Below are 21140 nucleotides of genomic sequence, written 5' to 3' on the forward strand. Positions count from 1 at the left end.
GGCATCACACAGTTATTAATAGTCATTTATTCATATTGATATTTAACATTAACGATCTTAAAGACAGATTTATGCTTGGTTACGTGCTGGTGCTGATCAACAAGCTCATAAGTTATGAGCAGATCTAGTTAATAGCAGATCTATATAATAGCAGTTAATAGCAGATCTACACAACACGTCATCATAACAGATAGATCTGCTATTTTCAGTGCGCAACAAAGTATTATCAAGGCCCTTAACAGTCATTTCATTTCAAGCTTATTTCCAAGCTACGTCTATTCAAAAATCTTCATACATTTGATGGACTTATGAAATATTAGTTAAACATATTTTCCATACATTTTACAAAGACACAATTGTTTTTTAAAAACATTCCCCCATGGACCACCTGTAATTATGCCATGGAAACAGTGATGTATTAGACTATTAAACAATAAAAAAGCTTCTGAATAGCTACATTAGCAAAGTGTGGCATGAAATTATGCCATTGACACTATGTCCAAAAGTTTAATTACAGTTGTCTTAAGTGGTTCTCAAAGTGGGGTCCAAGGACTCTCAGGGTTCCTTGGGGGGGACCCTTACAGGTCTGAAACTGAGAGTATACTACAAATGGAGTATACATTTGGTTCCAACAGAATATATAGGGTTCCTCGAAATTAAAGGGATAGTTCACCCCAAAAAAATCTTTTTTTCTATCGATTAGTCACCCCATGGAGACTTGACTTAATGGAATTTTTTTTGTTTTTGTCGCATTCCTAAGCCAATTATTTGATGACCGGCAGCGGTTCCGGTAGGAGACACGACACACAATCTCCTTTGTGTCTCCTACCGGAACCGCTGCCTACTGGTCCGCTGGTCATCAAATTATTGGCTTAGGAATGCGACAAAAACAAACAAATATCCATGAATTCAAGTCTGAATGGGGTGACTAATCGTTAGAAGAAAAACTCCACAGTGCGGTGAATAAAGTTTACAAAATGTTAACTGCAGTCCAAGTAGAGTGAGATTTACAGTTGGGCTAATTTTCATTCAGAGATGACTAAGCCCTGACCTTCTCATTTCTCTTCCTCGTCCATGGGACTGCAGGTGCTGGAGGTCTTCTCGTAGTGGTTCTCTGGGCGGAACGTGACTTGTGAGTTGGAGTACGTAGAACAATCTGTTTCCTCCAGATGCAGGTTGTCCAGGTGGCAGGGGGCCACTTTTCGAGTGGGAGGCCGCACCCCCACCATCTCCTCATAGATGGCCCCCTGGGGCTGTGGTTTGACACGTTTGACACGGTCACGTGATTTACCCTTAAAAGACAAGACCGGAAGAGATGGAATCAGTGAAGGCAGACACAGTGAAACTCTCGATTCCGGTATAAATCACTTTTTGTCTCTGTCTCTCTCTCTCTCTCTCTCTCTCTCTCTCTCTCTCTCTCTCTCTCCCAAATGCAAGCTCACAGGCATCATTACTTCCTCTTTAACAATAGTTCTGTTAAAGGGATAGTTCACCCCCAAATAAATATTTTTTTCTATCGATTAGTCACTCCATGGAGACTTGAATTCATGGATATTTTAAAGTTGTTTTTGTCGCATTCCTAAGCCAATAATTTGATGACCAGCGGACCAGTAGGCAGCAGTTCCGGTAGGAGACACAAAGGAGACTCGTCTGTGTCTCCTACCGGAACCGCTGCCGGTCATCAAATTATTGGCTTAGGAATGTGACAATAAAAGATATCCATGAATTCAAGTCTCCATGGGGTGAAAAAAAGTAATTTTGGGGGGGGGGGGGGACTATCCCTTTAAGGCAGAATCTATTTTCCCGGTGTTTTGCCCAGGTGGACAGGGTTTTGAGGTTAGGTTTAGGCAGAATTTCTGTGAGGTTAGGGTTAGGGTTAAGGTTAGGTTTATGCATAGTTTTCTGTGAGGTTTACCAATGAAAGAGGAAGTCCTGTTCTGTTATAGCTACATATATTTTTCGGTGGCAAAACGTTGTATATTATCAACTATTAGGGCAGTGTTTCCCAAACAATGGGCCGGGACCCATTTTCATGGGTCGCGAGTATGGGTCCTGTTTTACAATTATTTCAAAACAATTATTAAAAAAATGTTTTTTCTGAAATAGAAAAAGTCTATAATCTTTCAAAAGAAATTCATAAAATCAAAGAAATTCTAAATTTTGAAAATAGCAGATCTACAAGCTCGCATTGTGATCTTGTAAGATGGGCTAGTTTCACGAGTTTGGGTTCCGGGGGAGACATCAAATTTCTCTTTTGGTTCTCGAGCTAAAGAGTTTTGGGAACCACTGTTTATTTTGTTTATTTAAATGCAAGTCCACTCACTTTGTAAACCGCCACCAATGCCATTACAATCAGGACAAGAAGTAGAGCCGCCCCTGCAGACATTGCATAGAGCAGAGTCTCATAGCTGGAACAGCCGCACGGGCCACCTGTAGAGGCAGAGGTAACATCTTCCACATTTCCACAATGCATGCAAGTTAGTTCATATTGCACTAGGCTATTCTGACTTAGTTTTTTTTACTCGTACGTGGACAAAGGTTAGATGCTTACAGCCACACAAGACAACAGCAAGGGCAAAGTTACAATTTCAGTTAAGTGGAAGTTGAACAAAAAGCCCCCCCAAAAAAACCCAAAGAACTTCTTACTTTGGCTTTCTCTCGAAAATATGTTGTCTTAATAAATATTTATATCAGAGGGCAGCTGATACATTTTAGTTTTGGTTCCTGTTGTGGTAAAACATTAGTCTGGTAAACAACCCAAATTGAATTCCGCGACCGGGTGGTTTACCAGGCTAGTAAAACATAGTACTACAGTATCTTATTTACTTGTTATTTAACAGATTCAACCATAATCATGAGCCCCATATTTTCCTGAGCAGCCAGCCATCATTGCTGAAAGAGGAGAAACAGCAGTATTTTCATTGTTAGCATTAGAATATATTTAAAATCATTTGTTATTAAGGAGGATGAGCAAATTAGCACTTCCTCTAGTAATGGTTTGTGTGACTGATTAGTGTCTTGTGATGGATGGACATGATCAAGGATGCACTGCAAAATCCAGAGTGTTGCTTACAACGCGACGCGTTGCGTTGCATTGTGAGCTTGTCGATCGGCTATTTTCAGCTAAAGCTTTCCCCACTATAACAGAAAACAGAAAAGACGGTAGTATTGAGCCCTGAGGAACTCCGGTTACCCATAAGGGGTTTACATGGTTAATAGCCGATCTGCAAACGGTTAATTTAACACTACGGATTTTACTCTGTGTGTTACAGGGAAAACAAGTAAGACACAACAGCAAAGAAAACAGGAAGTTTACAAAAGGGTGTCCACTCCAATTAACACATCATCTGTGATTGATTTCGGTGATCAAGCCAAATCCACGAGTCCAGCCTATACTGACCCACCTTGCACAGACACAAAGAACACACGTCTCCCTAGACTGCTGCTGCTGTCAGGCCTGCCGGGGACCAGCAGCTGACAGCTGTACAAGGCGCTGTCCTCTGGTTGCAGACGCAGCAGCGTAAGGTTGTAGACCATGCCCCTCGGGCCGGGCGTCGTGGACAGCACAAGCCTCTCGGAGGGGAAACGAGAGGAAGGGACCGAGGAGGAGGAGGAGGAGGGAGCAGAGGAGGCTGCGTGGTTGTTGTTGTGGTGCTTTGAGTGGTACAACGTCTCCACCGGAGCCCGGCCCTTCCTCCGTTTCAGTGTCACCCCTTCCACGGCCGCGGCATCCCCATGTGGGGGCAGGCAAGGGAGCACGGCCGAGCCCCCGGCACACGTCTCTATCTGCCCTATTTCAACCACCACTGGGACGTCTCCAGAAGAGGAAGGGGGGATGACAGAAATGGATACTTACAATATGGTAACTATAAAGAGCTTTGGGAGCTATAGTGTATTTGGTGGTACAAGGGGAGTATGAACACAGACAAGGAGGAAGCACTGGCAGGATGCGTGATTAGATGAGGAAATGTGTGGCTTGGCGGAGCTAGACAAAGTGGTTGAGATGATGTAAACAGCAACAGTATAACAGGCCAAAGTCACACTCATGAGCAGAACAAAAACTGGATGTTTGAGGAGCATTATAATGGGATTGGGAACATGGTTAGTTTTGCCTCCCATGTTATCTGTGAAGTCTCAGGAGGTTGAAGAGCATCCTAAGTACTTCAATTGATTTTAATCCGTTCTGAAATATGGTTTTGCCCCCTAGTAAGACAGACTGCAGACCTCACATACAGTATATCTGCACTGAGGAGGGTTCAGAATGACACCAATCAATCCTCTGAATGCTAAACAGAGCACAGCGGCAGAAAGAAACGAGGGAACTCCCCCCATCCCCAGAACCCTTTAAAACTCACCATCATGAACATAGAGAAGGAATTCGGTCTGGCCAGCAATCCGTCGGTCTTCTGGAATGTCCTTTATGACAAACTCACAGTAGTAGCGGTCCGTGTCAGAGGTCCTCAGCTGGGAAATAGTCACGTTAAGCCGGGAGGTGGCGGGGTCCCCTCTGACACTGATGCGCGTGTCGTCATTCATGTTGGTCAGCGAAGGCTTTGACTTTGTGTACATGAACAGCACGTCCTCAGAGAGCAGCCACTTGCGCTTCAGGTACATTCCAATGGGCGAGCCGTGGCTCTGCGTCTCACAGACACAGGGAAAGACCACAGATTCACCCACAAGCTGCTCCACGAACTCAACCTCACCACACACTAGATAGAACAAATGTACACATACAATTTATCAGAATTAGAAAGGTGTTTTTTTATTGATCTGATTGAACTACATAATAATAATAATAATAATAATAATACACACACACACACACACACACACACACACACACACACACACACACACACACACACACACACACACACACACACACACACACACACACACACACACACACACACTAAACCAAAACACACTGTTAGTATGTTTTGTTAGTATATTTGATTGCAACTATATCTTTTAAGGACTCTTTCACTCTACATTACCTATAATGACCAGGAACAGATATTAATGAGACCATGTTTAGTACAGGATGCCCATTGCCCATTACATGGAATGCTTATTTGACCTAGGCCGGAGTAAACGTCAATCTAAAAGGTGCATGGTGACATAGCATGTGAGGATCTATCTGTGTTCTCTTCTGTAATGCATACCAGATGTGTAGGAAGGAGGAGTTTGTGAACATGAAATCAAGTTTCTCAGACTAATGTTGGATATAACACTTTTTTTTTGTCACTTAAATCATGCAGGCCTGCAGTAATAAACAAAGATAAGAATGATTCCTGACTCCTGTCTATTTGTTATCAGAACCTGACCTCTTAAGTTATGTAGTAACACACACTAAACCACAAAAAAAACACACTAAACCACAAAATATAAACGCACAATGAATCCCAAAATACAAACACACAATAAACTCCAAAATACAAACACACAATAAACCCCAAAATGCAAACACACAATAAACCCCAAAATACAAACACACAATAAACCCCAAAATACAAACACACAGTAAAACCCCAAAACATTAACACAGTAAATCCCAAAACATGAACACACAGCAGGTGCAAAAAACGTACCAAGTCCAGAGTGTGTGATGAGCAATATCCACAGATATAGACGGCTCTTCATTATCTCTAACATCGTGGCTAATTGAGAGTCTGAGGACCATTAATGGTGATAAAAACCATGACAACGGTATCAGCGGAGGAGAAGACGTGCATGAATGGAGCGCTCAGAAGGTATCACTAGGCGATGGGTGGAGAGCAAGACTAAAAGTGGAACTCTTCCAAGCTCCACCCTCACGTTCTCAGGGTTCAAGTTAGGGGAAGTTGAACTCATCTGCCTCAAACCTCAGTCCTTAGTAATCGCATTACTTCATTACTCAATTAGTTTCAAATCGCTCTGTAAAACTACTGAGAACGCAGCCCCCACAATGAAGATAAGGCAAAAGTCTCAGAAAAGATTTGATTAGAAAAACTTTAATGCTATCAAGGAGGCAATTTGGTCTGCAGCTGGTTGTTGTCTGGGACAATTACCAGTCAAATAAGGCATAAACAGTAAACTGCTTCTTGTTCCAGAAAGAAGTCAGCACTGTTATGAGCAATTACATATGTATACAATGGCCCATCATATTCACAACCGTTTTTGTTCTATCAATATTATCGTGCTATTGAATGTGACACTATAGTGTCACGTGATGCTGCTGTTTTATTTTTGATCCAAATTGGTATAAAGTCTATTAAATTGGATCAAAATATGCTGTCTATTTTCATGGCCGTTTTAAATGGATGTTTGTATTTTTTGTAGTCCATGTGTGTTCAATTCATCGAGACATTTAAAGACATACAATAATATACAATAATAAGACATCATCAACACTAGTAGCAATAAAATGTATGTACAGTAAACAGTTGGGGGTCATTTAGCTTAGACTTTACAAGTTACATATTGCAGACCGGTGCTCTTTTGTGGCGGTTTTGAAGGAGTGTAAGGAAGTCACACTTTTTGATGTCTGTTGGTAGGGCATTCTAAATTGTGGTGGCAGTAGAATGAATTTAACCCAATGTTTGTGCCGAATCTGGGTTGAACGAGATCAGTGGAGCTCCCTGGTGTTGTGCCAGAAATCTTTTGAGGGTCAGTTTGTAGGCTACCAAATTATGTCTGTCTTCATTGTTGTAACACTTTTAATTACAAATGATTCATGTTTTAAGATTCTACGTTCTTGTTTCTCTGTCTCTGTTTTTCTCTGTCTTTGTTCCTGAGGTCGTGCTGGTAGATTTCCACAACAAATGTTAACTCTTCTATCCAAGCATCAAGCAGTGTACTTAACTAGAATTTTGAGGTATTTTTTTCTACTTTACTTGAATATTTCCATTTTATACTTCTACTCCACTATATATCAGAGGCAAATATTGAACTTTTTACCCCACTACAATTACTAGTTACTTTGCAGATTTAGACTATTATTAAAAACATACATTAACCATTTAAGCCCTACTTTATATTTTTTTAAAAGACGATCTACAAGCACACAACGTGTCGCATCGTGAAACGTTGTGAGCTTGTAGATCTGTGGTTTTTGAAAACGTTCGACAAATTTTTAGTAACATCATGTAACAGATTTTTTTTTTATATTGTGGTATTGCTACTTTTTACTTAAGTAAAACAAAACGTACTACTTCTTCCACCAATGCCTTTCAGAGGCTTTCAAACACAGATCTGTGGATCCTGGTCTAGCATCCTAGGAGGATTTGGGATGGCGACGCCTCTTCTTGACATCCAGCTATGGTGGCTTCTAAATCATTTCTGTTTTCAGTTCTGAGTTAAAGAAGGCAGTGTGGGCTTCATGGTGGCAGTGGTGGCAGTGGTGGAAAAAGTACTCCCATTTTTAACTTAAGTAAAACTATCAATCAATGCTGCATGCAATGGAAATACTCTGTTACAAGTAAAAGTCCGTAATAGCCACAGTAATGATTGAAGAACAGTGCTTCTAGTGTAACCTATACCCAGTACATCCTAATACGTTGAGGGAAATCCAATTTAGTGTAAAAAGAGAATGCACAGTGGAAATGATATGGATTGGGTTCTTAGTGACTTCCAGAACATAGAGGGGTTCCGGGTAAAGTGGGCAAAATAACAACACTACAAAAAGAAAATACTGATAACAACATTATGTAGAATTTTGAGGCCGCAACCCCCCAAAATAATCATATTTGAACCATAGACAGTAAAGATTTGAACTGAAGACCCCCCACTCTGACAATCACTTGAGTTGAGGCATTACATTTAGTTTGACTCGATTCCCACAGATACATATTGTGAAAATAGCCGATCTACAAGCTCACAACGCCACGGCATTGTGAACTTGTAGATCGGCTATTTTAAAAAATGTTGCCTCTTTCTTATATTATTTGACAATTTGGCCAATGTTTAACCAGTTTTTGTAGTATAGTTTGTTGATCACTTTTGGTGCGGTAATGGTCTTTTTTCCATTTCACTTTTTTTTTTAGGTGTTAAAAAGGTCTTAAAAGTCCTTAAATTGTCACTTTATTGTCATCTGTAAATAAATGCCCCCTGGGGGTCTACTTCAGAAAATGATATATATAATTTTTTTTAAAGAAGGAAATTTGTCTTTTGGGTTTTTCACCAGCAGGGGTCCGTATCGCCACCAGAATATGCTGGGGAAATAAACACAAAAGAAGAAGAAGCACGTTTCAGCAGCAATGCCTTATGGGTAATCCGTTCCGCGGAAGACTTCCGGTATAAAAGCGCCATTTCGGGGCTAAAAGCAGGGAACAACAGCAGCATGCTGTTAACACACAGATAACACTCACACTAATAATAGTATTATTACCGCTTTACGCGCTTGTTTTTGTCAGTATAATATATATCTTTTGAACCATGGGACGCAAGAAGAAGAAGCAGATGAAGCCGTGGTGCTGGTATCCTTTACACTGTGAAACGAGGAAGAAGTAGCTTAGCTACACGTTAGCATTTAGCTTCAGTCACAAACAACGCTTGTATGTAATTATGCTCCACCGACGTCACGGTGTCCAACACAAGCAGATCTACAAGCTCACAACGCGTGTCTTCCGCAACGCGCTGTGAGCTGGTAGATCTGCTGTTTTCTCCGGACGGGCCTAACCCAGAGGTGTTGGCCTCTGTGTTGGCTTCCTCCAGTCATCATGGGCTAACCGCTTAGCATCTTTAGCTATGTAATAACATGAACTGTGTGGGTTCAGTCACTGGTCCGGTGTTGCCTTTGCTTACCAATGCAATAACTTACCCCCCCCCCCATGTTATTATCGAAAAGCCGAGCTCATTATGTTCTGGCTGTTATTTTGTATATCTATGTCACTATGTGACGTTATATCATGTGAACACAACGTTCATCTTTCCATTGGTGGAGTGGAGACCAGTTGTTGTGCCGTGAGCGTCCGTCTATAGCAGTGGTTCTGGTTCTCAACCAGTGGTCCGCGGACTGCCAGTGGTCCTTTAGCGCAGTGGTTTTCAACCTTTTTCGCTTCAAGGACTCCCAAATGTACACATATTAGCCCACGGACCCCCGTTTGAAAAGATATGCCAGGGACTCAACCATTTTGATTTCTTGGGGGTCCCAATCGACACTGTATCATCAGCATTCGTGTTCATTTAACTCTGAGAGTGTACAAACTGGTCCATTTGGTTCCATTTGTACACTCGGAGTTACAGACACATAAGGATCAATTTGGTTCTTAACTATTCATTTGTCTGGGGACCCCCTGGAACCCCCTCAAGGACCACTGGTGGTCCCTGGACCACTGGTTGAGAACCACTGCTTTAGCGGGTCCCAGGTGGTCCTCAGCTAAATGTTGGCGAGTTGGCATAAACCAAATGGACTCTTGTAGAGCTTTATCTCTTGAGAGGTCCATTTGCTTTCATTTTATGCTCTCAAGAGTTAAATTATTGTTAAACATCTGTATTACTTAATTAAATGTTATTTTGATCAATGTTGGCCCGTTATGGCCATGTACAGCATGGAATTGCGGACAAAATCGTATCCAATGATGATAACATAATATTCTAAGTCTTGGGTCTGAGGTTAAATCTAATCAAATGGTGCTCCGTGGAATAAATAATGGACCTTGATATGGAAAAAGTTTTTGTAAAGTTAAGCATAGTTTGTGTGAAGTTAAGCATAGGTTTTTGTGAGGTTAAGCATAGGTTTTTGTGAGGTTAAGCATAGTTTTTGTGAGGTTAGGCATAGTTTTTGTGTCAAAGTCAAAGGTTAGGGTTTAGGCGCAACCTGGGCGACATCAATGAAAGAGGGAGTCCCTGTACGTAAGGTTGCCAACACCTGAAATTCAATTGAAGGGACACCCGACTTGGTCGCCAAGAAAAAGAGAGAAATTCACTATGTACAGTTTTTGTATATTCAATTGCGGTGTCTAATCTTTTCCTGATTGTATACCTAAAGTAATGCCCACTGTTGTAATGTGTTGACATATGAACTAGTGTTTTGTCTCTGTTCCCTATCTGTGGTCACAGTCCTTAACTTGTGTCGTAAAGGTATTGTAATCGAGACTTTGATGATGAGAAGATTCTAATCCAGCATCAGAAGGCCAAACACTTTAAATGCCACATTTGTCACAAAAAGTTGTACACAGGCCCAGGTTTGGCCATTCACTGCATGCAGGTGGGTGTCACACTGTCTGCTCACTCATCAAGCTGTCCTTTATTAAGTGTGTTGAAGCATACATGAGGCATGGATTGAGATGCAGGCTTATAAAGTCCCACGTCTCTGTGTTTCAGGTACACAAAGAGACCATTGATGGTGTTCCAAATGCCATACCAGGAAGGGTCGACATAGAACTGGAGATCTATGGCATGGAGGGTATTCCAGAGAAAGATATGCAGGAGAGAAGACGGACGTTGGAACAGAAGTCACAAGGTGAGTAATTCCTCATTTATATTCAGATCTATTATTACAACGTGGTGTTGGCGAACTTGGCGTGATGATCAGATTTTGACGGCTAGTGGCGCCATCATGCAACGGAGTAGAAATGAAGCTTAGGTGTTTTCACACACACACACACACACACACACACACACACACACACGGTTTCAGGCTTTCAAGTGTACATGTCGCGTGTCAGTCTTTTTTGCACATATGCAAATACTCCGAATCTACTGCAGTATAGTCAGATGAATGTGGATGCTTAACTAATAACCTTTTGAACCAAATGTGATTTCCCCATTTTCCTGTAAATATCGTACTGTGAAGTATTGGTGGGGGGAAAAGCATTTCAGTGAACGTACAATTTCGCTCATGTTCACGGAAATGATTCGTTCAAATGATTCATTCAACGTTTTTACAAGCGATATTGTCTATACTGTGAAAAACAACTCAACCGAACCGCTGTCTGTCGCGGGAACAGCCCGCTCTCCCGTCCTGTGTACGGGGGGCATGAACGAAAGCATGAACGTTGTTTCAGGAGGTGAACTAGTTGGTTCCTGTTCACGGCAAAGTTCTTTAGAATGAGTAGATCATGAACGACCTATCACTACTGTGAAGGTGTTGAAGTATATTTTTCTTTAAAGAACGAGCGCAAACTTGCATAAAATCCATCAAACGCTACCACCCGGGTCCATCAAAAACCATTTGCAATTTAGCAGACTCTTATAATCCAGAGCGTCTCACAAGTGCGATATTGGAGTGAATGGCATTAACCCTTACCCGTCCTAGTCAACAATCGACCACTTCCAACAACAATCGGTAGCCTCATAAGTAGAGTGCGAAGTAGTGCTTCAAATAAAGCTAGGACACCACGTAGGCATCGGTCTAAACAAGATGCTATCTAAATGACATTCTGAACTGGGTACCACCCGGATCTGTAGAAATGCAAGGTGATTGTGCTCTTATCAAATATGTGTCACTGTGTTTGTTCCCAGAGAGCCAGAAAAAGAAACAGCAGGATGATTCTGATGAGGATTCGGATGACGACGAGGCAGGCCCATCATTTCAACAGCCAGCTGCAGCCCAGCCTCCGCAGCCGCAGGCAGCGTATGCCGTTCCTATGGCCCAGCCTGGCATTCCTCCTGGTGCTGGAGCACCAGGGATGCCTCCTGGAGCATACCAAGGCAAGGACGTTGTTATTGGTGGAGCTGACTCTTTGGAGAGTCAACTCGGTCATAAACACACACACACACAAACCCTTAACCCATTTAGACGGGGAACGCATCTGTGTCATTTTAGATTCCTTTGGTTATTCAAAAATAGCAGATATACAAGCTCATAGCGCGGCACCGAATGCCGCGCTATGAGCTTGTAGATCTGCAATTTTTTTTTTAAATCTTGAATTTCTGCAAATCAAATGTGATTTTTTTTTCTTTTTTAATGTTACGATTTAGAAGACATTTGTCGGCCTCAGGTCTAAATCGGTTAACACACAAATTGTATTTGTATTATCTTTTTCTTTGTCCTGTCCTTAGCTATTTGTCCTGCACACACCATAGCTATCACCATACATGTGCTTGAGCGTGTGGTAAGCTATGTAGTTTACTTTACTATTGATTTGTTGGTTGATGATAATTTGTGTCTTTTACAGGAATGCCTCCTATGATGCCAGGTCATCCAGCGATGATGCATGGGATGCCCCCTAACATGCATGGAATGCCACCAGGGTAGGTCTTTTCTCATCCCACTTCACGTCACAGTAAATGCCATTAATCCTGTGTTGTTGAAATGAACGTTTTTGTGTTTGGGATGTTTTTTGATTTATGGTTAAAGGCAAGCAATGTTGAGCTTTGATGGGCTGAAGTTATGGGGTCTGCAGGTGGTGCAGGGGTCAAGTTCCTTCCCACCACCATGCAGACTAGGGGTTTGAATCCTCCACGTTGGACCGTCTGGCTTGGTCGGGCGTTCCAAACCATATTAATGTGCTAAAAGTATTATTTTTTAAGCCGTGCTAAAAGTATTATTTTAAGCCCTGCAACCGATGACGGTTTTGCACATGGCAGAGTAGAGTTCTCAAATTCTACAGGGCAGGCAGCAGAGAAAAGTTGTTTCTGCACTGGCCCGGCTTCCTGAGTTATACTTAATTGCACGCTGGTCTGACGCACCGAATAGCCATTCGATCTACAAGCTAACAATGCGTCACCATCTATCGTGTACTTGAAGATCTGTTACTTAAATGAGCCATAAATCAGTACGGCTGAAGCAGACGATAGCCTGATTTGTACTTTGTCCCATGGAGGTTTTGCACACCAAACATGGCAGATCTGCAAGCCCAGAATGTGATGCGGATGCCACCTGTTGTGTTCGGTGTGTGACCGTTGTAGGGTGAAGTATAAATTACAGGAAACAGTAGCCACCGAGACAGTCGGGGAGAGAGGGATTGCAGAGTAGGCTAGGCTTGTAGTGTGACGAGGAATTAACTTTATTTTGTGTGCAACTTTGCATGTTTTGTATGAACATGTGAAGCTGCCATTTCGCCAACTAAGTTTGTTTTCTCACACTCTGCTATAATTTGAGCCACTGGTGCTGCCTACTGGCTTTTATGTTTTGTTTCTCTGGTCATCAGTCCGTTCTCAGGCTTAAAATTTTGGTTATTGCTCGGAACGGGCCTGGGCCGGGTCAATTCGTGCCCGTTTAGAACTTATGGCAGGTTACTGCAACGCATGGTTCTACTAAGTTTCAACAATGCTTTCAGTACTGCTCAATCAAATGTTCATTTTCATTAATGTCTGGGTTTGATGTCTTCATAGCATGATGCAAATGGGAGGAATGATGCCTCCCATGATGCAAGGGATGCATGGAATGCCCCCAGGTAAGAATTGATTGTATTCTGAAAGACACTCTTAATGTATTCCACCAACAAGTCAAGATTATTGTGCAATAATTTGGTGTTGATGTATTCATTTATTCAAAGCCTACAATATTATTTTTGCTGGAATTATATATTACAAATGGATCAATTTAATCTCTGTACCAGTGACTGAAAATGTAATTATGGCATTTAGTATTAGTATGTACAGTAGCAGTTTTTGAAAGAATTATGCTCAGCAGTTTTTGAAAGAATTGTGCTTTTTAAAAATGTTATATTCACTTTTTGCTTGCTTGTCAGGAATGCCACCCCACATGGCTCCCAGGCCAGGCATGCCCCACATGGCCCAGGCCCCTGTACCAGGAGGAATGCCCAGCCGATTGGCTGCACCGGCAGCCCAACCTGCCATCAGCAAACCTCTGTTCCCCAGTGCAGCACAGGTGGGTTGGAGAACCAGGATTTTCCTGTAGCTTTTCGACGGCATTGTGTGTGTGTGTGTGTGGTGAATAATGGGTTGGAGGCATGACTTTGACTATACAGATTATTATACTGTATGTGTAGAACCACTAGAGTGCCGTTTTCACATTCTTCCACTGGAGGAGGGGTGCTTCTCTGCACTTCAAAATCTGAACTAGTTGTATGTTCCATCCCACGATCGTATATAATAGATATATTGTCAAATATGCAAATTAGCACTTTTTACATGGGGAAAACTACAGCTATTTTGCTAAACAAAACAATCAGTATTTTTATATACACTTTAAAATGTGGTGGACTTTGAAGTTGGTAATCATGTCCGTCGTAAACTACTCTAAACTCTACTATCGTGGTCATCAGTTTTAGGAGTGTCGGTCTGCAAGGGTCAACTAATCTTCAGGATATTAGTGATGAACCATGTGCGTGTGTGTGTGTGTGTGTGTGTGTGTGTGTATATATATATATATATATATATATATATATATATATATACACGCTTAACACTTATTTGTAAAAGCGAGTATCATTGGAACGCATAATATTGTAATCCATTGATGATTAAAAAGTTGCTACGCTGTTGGAAAAAAATACTATTTGAGTTGCTTATAAAGGGTAGATTTGATGTAGGTATGTAGTTGATAATTACCAAAGCATTTAGGTTAGACTTTTTTTCTTTCTTTAAATAGTCTCAATAACTGCAGGTTTCAAATCCTTTGGCAAATTCCCTTTTTATAGAAGAGAACGGTTGGGCAGAGCATAAAACCAGGAGCGGTGGATGGCTTGAAGCACAATTAAACATGGAGGTTTGCGTTGTGTAGTTACTTTGCCATGTTATAACTAAATAGTGGTGATATCTTCAATAGTCGCTAATACTCGCTATGTAGATTAAAAACTGCTGATCCCCATTGACTTAAATTACATTGACTGGTAAAACGGGTCTCAAAGTCACAATGAACATAGTCAGTGGATTCTGACAATGTGTAAAATATTACAAAACCCGGTTCAGCGTTTGTTTTCAGAACGTTAACAATGACTGATAAAGGTACCATCTTAGTTTCTTAAATGCATAATAACAAAAGCTTATTCGGTTGCAGATGTATACCTAGCGGATCTTCTTCCTAATTCAAATATTTAGATCAACATGAATTTGTTCTTCTCTGGATTTCTTTTGAAGTAGCGGTTAGTGATAGTGACATCACCACCATCGTAAACAGTGCAGTGCAGCAATGTTTTCATTGATGGACCCTTGTTTTTTTGTTTTTCCCCCCCAGTATCTGATCTAATTTGAATGTCAGCAGTAATAGACATGAAAGAAAACAGAAATGATCAGAAGGCAAGGTCAAACAAGCTTTGAGGCTCTCTATCAGCCCTTTCACATACTGAAACAGTCAAAGATAGCAAATGGTTATTTTGCGCCATTGGCACTAATCTGTATTGATTATTTAATTCACTTAATCAGTAGATTGTCAAAGTCATCAATGAAGTTGGCAGCCTATTTAGGTGGCCTGTGAATAGTTAATAGAACTAGACGTGAAATCTCAATGATGCCTGCTTGCACTCTTTATTTATTCTTTTATCAGTACACGTGTACATTTGTAACTTTCAAGAGCTGTGACTAACGCTACATTGAGGGGGGGAGTTGGGTTTGTATCCTGGCGCTTTTTGCAGACTGATCCTTGACTCTGGTTTTATTATGCTACCCCACCCATCCTTAAGTTCCATTAGTGGTTCCTCTTTTTCTAGTTCCTGCGTCCTTTCCGGTCTAATTGGGTTTCATCCTCTTTTGGCATGTTGACAGACGTGTAAGCATCTATCACGCCCTCTAGGTTTGCCTCTCGTATGTCAGAGACATGCTGTGTAGATCAACGTAATCTCCTTCTCTTTCAAGCTGCAGATGGGCTCTTGTGTTCCCAGTAGCACAGTAGCCGATTCCCCTCCACCTGCCCACGTACAGTCAGCCTCCTCCTCCTCACAGCCTCTGTACCCTAACACACAACAAGTACGCTGACCAGGCTGTGGCGGCAGCATGTACATTATTACATGTTGACTGGCTGTAAATGCTTTTCCATAAAGAGGCTGAGTGTTTGTAGGGAGGTACAGTACATGTAATACGTCCAGCATTATTTGGTTAACCCATTGTACTGCCCTGCTTTCTTTTTGTCGAGCATGTAGTGTTTTTTCTTTTTCATTCTTCCTAGGCATGTGTTGCATCATCCACCCCCTACCTTGCCTAACAAGCATGGATTTTGCAATTGACGCACATGTTTGGAAAGAACTTATCTTGCGGCAGAGTTCACGCTGTTTGTGAATGGGTCCATGTGTAAGTGTTGCCATTTGCTGTGAGAACATGCTTGAACAACATTGATTGAATGCATTGCTCAATATTTCCTAATGGGGCAATGAGCACTACATGGCATCCGTGTTTGTTACTTCCCTCTGAGGCTTTTAAGCCCTTGTATGGATGAACAACTTTGATCGCATATGGATGAACAACATTGAATGCGTTTGTCAATATTTCCTACATTGAGAAATGTGTACTAGATGGCATCCGTGTATGTTACTCCCGTCTGATGGTTTTTATGCTGTTGTATGGATGACCATTAGCTGACAATGAAAACAGGAATTTGAGATTTGAAAAAAGTGAAAGGAAATCTACAATTGCCTTTTTTTTTGGCTCTTAAATCTCAGGGTTTCAACCATTGACATAGTGACTAACTTTAAGCTACTTTGACAAAGTAGTTAAGGACATTAGCTTCGACCAAAATTAACTGTTGATCAAAGTGAAAACATGTTGATCACGTGCAATGTTTTTTGCAGCTGACCCTACAATACCCAGAATTCATTGTTACTGGAGGCAATTGCCCATTGTGGCACGGGATAATAGCTGTAGTTCTATCTGTGTTTGCTTTCAATTTCCTGCTTTGACAATAACGGGAGACTGTTGAAACTGGAAAGACGTATTAGTTTGAGTGTTCCTCTAACTGTCCGTCTCTTTGCACAGGCCCAGCAGAGCGCACCAGGAACCGCCGTTTCAAACTCTCTCGCCACGGCTGCCTCCTCCGAACCTCCCAAAGCAACATTCCCTGCCTACACCCAACCCTCTGCCTCCTCTTCCTCCTCCTCTTCCTCTAACCCCTCTAACAGCACTGTGGCTAAGCCCCCAGCCACAGTGGCCAGTAGTAAGCCTGCCACCCTCACCACCACGAGTGCAACTAGTAAGTTGATCCACCCTGATGAGGATATCTCTCTGGTAAGTTGCTTGAGCTTTGCATTTTGCACTTTTCACAGTAAGTAATATATGATATATATGTAATAGCGTCTTTCTCTGTCATGATGATGTTTGGTTTTAAAAAAAAATGACGTTCATGGTCACTCAAGTAACATTAAATATTCATGGCTAGTTCAGTGAAATTCCAAATGGAGTAGTTTTTTTTCTTCTAGTATTGAGACATCTCATAATGTAATGTTATCTTTTCTTCTGCCAATGGTAAAAGATGGTTCAATTCAGATTACCTGGTGCACTTGATGGGCAGAGTTTGAACCATTATTATCACCATCTCAAGGTTCAGTGGTTCCTGTGTAATAATATCTTGTGTGCTTGTATTGAGTGTTTGGGCCCTTGCTCAGAGAGGGGGTGTCACTGTGTGTCTCTAGTCTGAAGGCGTGTCTTGTGTGTTGTGCCCTGCCAACAGGAGGAGAGAAGAGCCCAGCTCCCTCGTTACCAGCGTCTCATTCCAAGGACGGGGCAAGCCCATGTGGCTGCCCCGCCCGTGGCGGCTGTTGGAGGCATGATGCCCCAACAGCAAGGCATGTCGCCACAGCAACCTGGCATGAGGCATCCCATGCACGGTGAGAGCGTGGCACAGAGAGGGCTTTAATTTCATCACCAGTTATCCATTAGGGCTGGGCGACATGACAACAAATCAATATCCCAATGTCCCGACTATTTCAAACTTTTGCCCCGATTACGATTAATGAGTATTTAAAAAAAAATTGCATCCCGCAACTTGGTCGATTTATATAAAATCTATTGGAACTTTTGCGTCGATTTGTTAACTCATTCAGTGCCAAAAATATTTCTGGCTATATCACCCCTGTGCCAAGGCCAAAAATACATTGTAAAAAAAAAGTGCTTAGGAGCCGAGATACAGCCTTTTTCAGTAAAAAGTTAAACAAGAAGTGAATGGAGCAGCAAATCTTCAAATCATCATATCTTGGGTTCTGAACCTTTTTTTTCAAAAAAATGACGTCTCAGACGTCATTGGCACTCTGGGCTTATGAAAAACGTGACGTCTGCGACGTCATTGGCACTCAATGAGTTAATGTATAAGACAAAAAAACGTGCTTCTTGGTTGTCAGTTGTTGGTTCAAAATGTTGGTTTTGCTATATTTTTGTTAATTGCCCAGCCCTATTATCTACTTTCCTCACTGGCCACCAAAATGTTACTTTAACCCATTAAGACCTGAGTCGATCCTTAACACATTCCATGCCAGAGTTTAATCTCATAATGTACTCACCAGTGCCAGCGTTTTATTGTTGTTTTTTAGTTTTTTTTCATGTCGCCACAGACCTCGCTAAATAAGTTAAAAGTGCGCGTTCATTTGGTTCTAAACACACAGCGGATCCGTGAGAAACGGCCAGCGAAATCCGTGTCCAAATCCGTGCCGCCATCTTGAAGCTACAGCCGATCAACGGTAAACAGTGATCAGCGAGGAGAAAAACAACAACCAGAGAAAATCGAGTTTTAAACAGGATCCCAGACAGGAAGCGGATACGATCGAAAAAAACGGAACCCGAATAATTCCGTTTCCGACCGGAAACCGGAAACGGAAATGGATCAAAAAAATTCGGAAAGTGCACCTGGGGCACTTAACATGGGAATCGGCGGTTCGCGTAGATCTACGCGACTGGCACGCTGCGGCTTTAAATAGGTTCGCGTAGATCTACGCGACTGGCATGCAATGTGTTAAAAACGTTTTTTAATCCCAACAGTTTAAAAAAAAAAAAAAAAAAAAATCAAGATTTTTCAAAAATAGCAGATCTACAAGCTCATAGGGCGGCACTCGGTGCCGCGCTATGAGCTTTTATATCTGCTATTTTTGAATAGCCAAAGAAATCTTAAGTGACACAGATATGCGTTCCAGGTCTCAACGGGTTAATGGGAAATGGGATTTATTAACCGTTTAATCCTTACCATCCTGCTTTTCTCTCCTCAGGTCAGTATGGTGCCCCTCCCCAGGCCATGCCCGGCTACATGCCCGGAGGGATGCCTCCATATGGGCAGGGCCCCCCAATGGTGCCCTACCAGGGAGGTCCTCCCATGGGCATGAGGCCTCCGGTTATGTCTCCGGCGGGACGGTATTGAAGCGGCAAACAGAGAGCCACCTCACTAGGTTTGGAGGTTAACACCTTTCTCTCATCCTGTGCTTTTATTCAAACCTATAGCCACAAAGCAATGAGCTGTATGGCGGTGAAGACAGAAATGCTATATTGCAACACACACGGACAGTTAATGGGAAATATTCCAAATCCCAAACAACTTGATGACAACTGTTTGTTAATCCGATCTGAAAACATACAGATACCCACCCCCCCCCCCCTTATGTTCCACTCAGGTTCATAGAAGTGAAGTGTGTTTAAAATATGGTTATTGTTTCTGAAGCTGCTGGAGTTGCATGAACGTACCAACTCTTTACGAAGGCAAGTTTCTTTTTTGTAAACATGTTTTTATTTTATTTTCCTGGTAGATAATGATTGGGGCCCTCACAGCACACTTAGGTGCTGTTGGACTTGCGTCCCCAACTATGGTTGGTGAGGGTCTCAGTAGCAAAAACGGTGATTCCAAGTACTTTTAGTGTTTGACTTCACAACTTAGCAGTCTATAGCTTTATTTTTCATTTCAGGTTTATTCTTGATGGTATTCCATGGTCGAAAGGGTAACTGTATGCATCCTTTGTATTGTTTTAAGAATCTATGTTGTAATAAAAACATCTCGAAATCCAATGCTGGTTTGTCCTGACACGGCTGAAGGCGAGTCATCGTAAAGGTTTGAACTAGTCAAGATTATAAGCGTTTGGGTTAAACTACAATAATTGTCATACTGCATGCCTCATTTGTGCTGGGTCGCTCTGTATGTAAAAATTTTACTGAAAACCTGTCTCGCAAGCTCGACCTCTAACGCTCTGGAAAAATGTAGCGATTTGTGTAAAATGTTTCATCCAACAGAGAGCAGATTTGTTGTTGCCACATTTAAATAAGCTGGCTGGGTGATCCCAGAGTGTTTGAGGGGATTTTGAGCTTTTGTCATATTTTCACATCGGATTTGGGGTAAAATCTGGGAAGTGGCCCTTTATTTGGATGTACTTATGAGAGCCCTCGGAAAAAGCCTTCTTTTTAACAGACTATTTTGATCTAACTGTTTTTTTCCCCCCTAAATTGATATGGAGAAACTGAACTGGGGTTACATTTGGTCACAATCTTGTAGGGTCACGGGGGTCAAACTCAAAATTTATTATCTTACTAGAAATGCAAGTAGTACAAAAGTCTTAAATTGCAACACTTTTTTTTCTAAACGATTGAAACATGACTGATGATCTGTTTACTGTCTTCATTACTGAGTCCTGTCCAAATGCACCCTCATTTAAATTAACTAAAATTCATTGTACATCAACAGGGATATTTTTGCTGCCTTGACTAGAAATTGGCATATTGTGTAATTAAGAGATTGTAAATTAATTGAAAAATCAGTGTTAATAAAAGGTGAACACGAGCTAACTAAAGCTAACTATCAATGTTACAGATGCACCCAATCCAGCCAAATATTTTTGATGCACTGCACCCCCAAATGCTCCAGCCAAAGGGTGTCTCATTTGTTGTGTCTAACATGATAGCTGAAGTAATTTTACAGCTATGAACGTTAAAGTGATTTCTTTGTTTAAAAAAATTGTTAAATAGCTCTGTATTCTGATAGTATAGTGATTGAACTGGAATACTACAAATTCTAAGATGATAAATCGGTACTCTTTACTGATTGGCTGAAATTGGAAACCCGCACCAGTATTTTGTTTACTAAAAAGACCTGGAGAGACCCCTTACTGATCAAACACAATAGCATATAGCCTAGAGCTTTAAAGGGCAAGACCACTTTGGTAGAGGTTTGGGTTGTGTATTTACCTTGCCATGATGTAACTCCAAAGGTGGACAAGAAATAAAAAATAATTGCTCCATTGATTAGAAATTGAAAATTCTAAATATGCGCCTCATTGACTTACATTGTACGCTGAAACAGCTCTCAAAGTCACTTTTTTTAGCACAAACGGACACAACGCTGATTCAGACAATAT

At 41.5% G+C, this 21140-nt stretch overlaps 2 protein-coding genes across 3 annotated transcripts; one reads left to right on the forward strand and one right to left on the reverse strand.

Annotated features, from left to right (window-relative positions):
* Positions 1–11: 11 nt before the first annotated feature.
* On the reverse strand, positions 12–5738 carry cd7al (cd7 antigen-like). 2 transcript variants are annotated; one of them, XM_080451707.1, is made up of 5 exons: positions 5592–5738; positions 4356–4709; positions 3405–3815; positions 2324–2430; positions 12–1292 (listed from the first exon to the last, which is right to left on the reverse strand). In XM_080451707.1, exons 1-5 carry the CDS (start codon positions 5653–5655, stop codon positions 1056–1058), a joined length of 1173 nt encoding a protein of 390 aa, XP_080307833.1. In that variant the 5' UTR covers positions 5656–5738; the 3' UTR covers positions 12–1055. The 2 variants fall into 2 exon arrangements, with proteins under 2 accessions (XP_080307833.1, XP_080307832.1); XM_080451706.1 differs by having other exon boundaries at positions 2324–2451.
* Positions 5739–8261: 2523 nt separating this feature from the next.
* Positions 8262–19800, forward strand: znf207b (zinc finger protein 207, b). The gene is made up of 10 exons (XM_080451694.1): positions 8262–8456; positions 10063–10189; positions 10306–10444; positions 11446–11634; positions 12102–12177; positions 13261–13322; positions 13620–13759; positions 16798–17046; positions 17489–17645; positions 19014–19800. The coding sequence occupies exons 1-10, from the start codon at positions 8416–8418 to the stop codon at positions 19160–19162; spliced, it is 1329 nt and encodes a 442-aa protein (XP_080307820.1). The 5' UTR covers positions 8262–8415; the 3' UTR covers positions 19163–19800.
* Positions 19801–21140: the final 1340 nt, after the last annotated feature.

Source organism: Gymnoscopelus braueri (genome assembly GCF_963280865.1).
Source record: "Gymnoscopelus braueri genome assembly, chromosome: 2".
Taxonomy (NCBI): Eukaryota; Metazoa; Chordata; class Actinopteri; order Myctophiformes; family Myctophidae; genus Gymnoscopelus; species Gymnoscopelus braueri.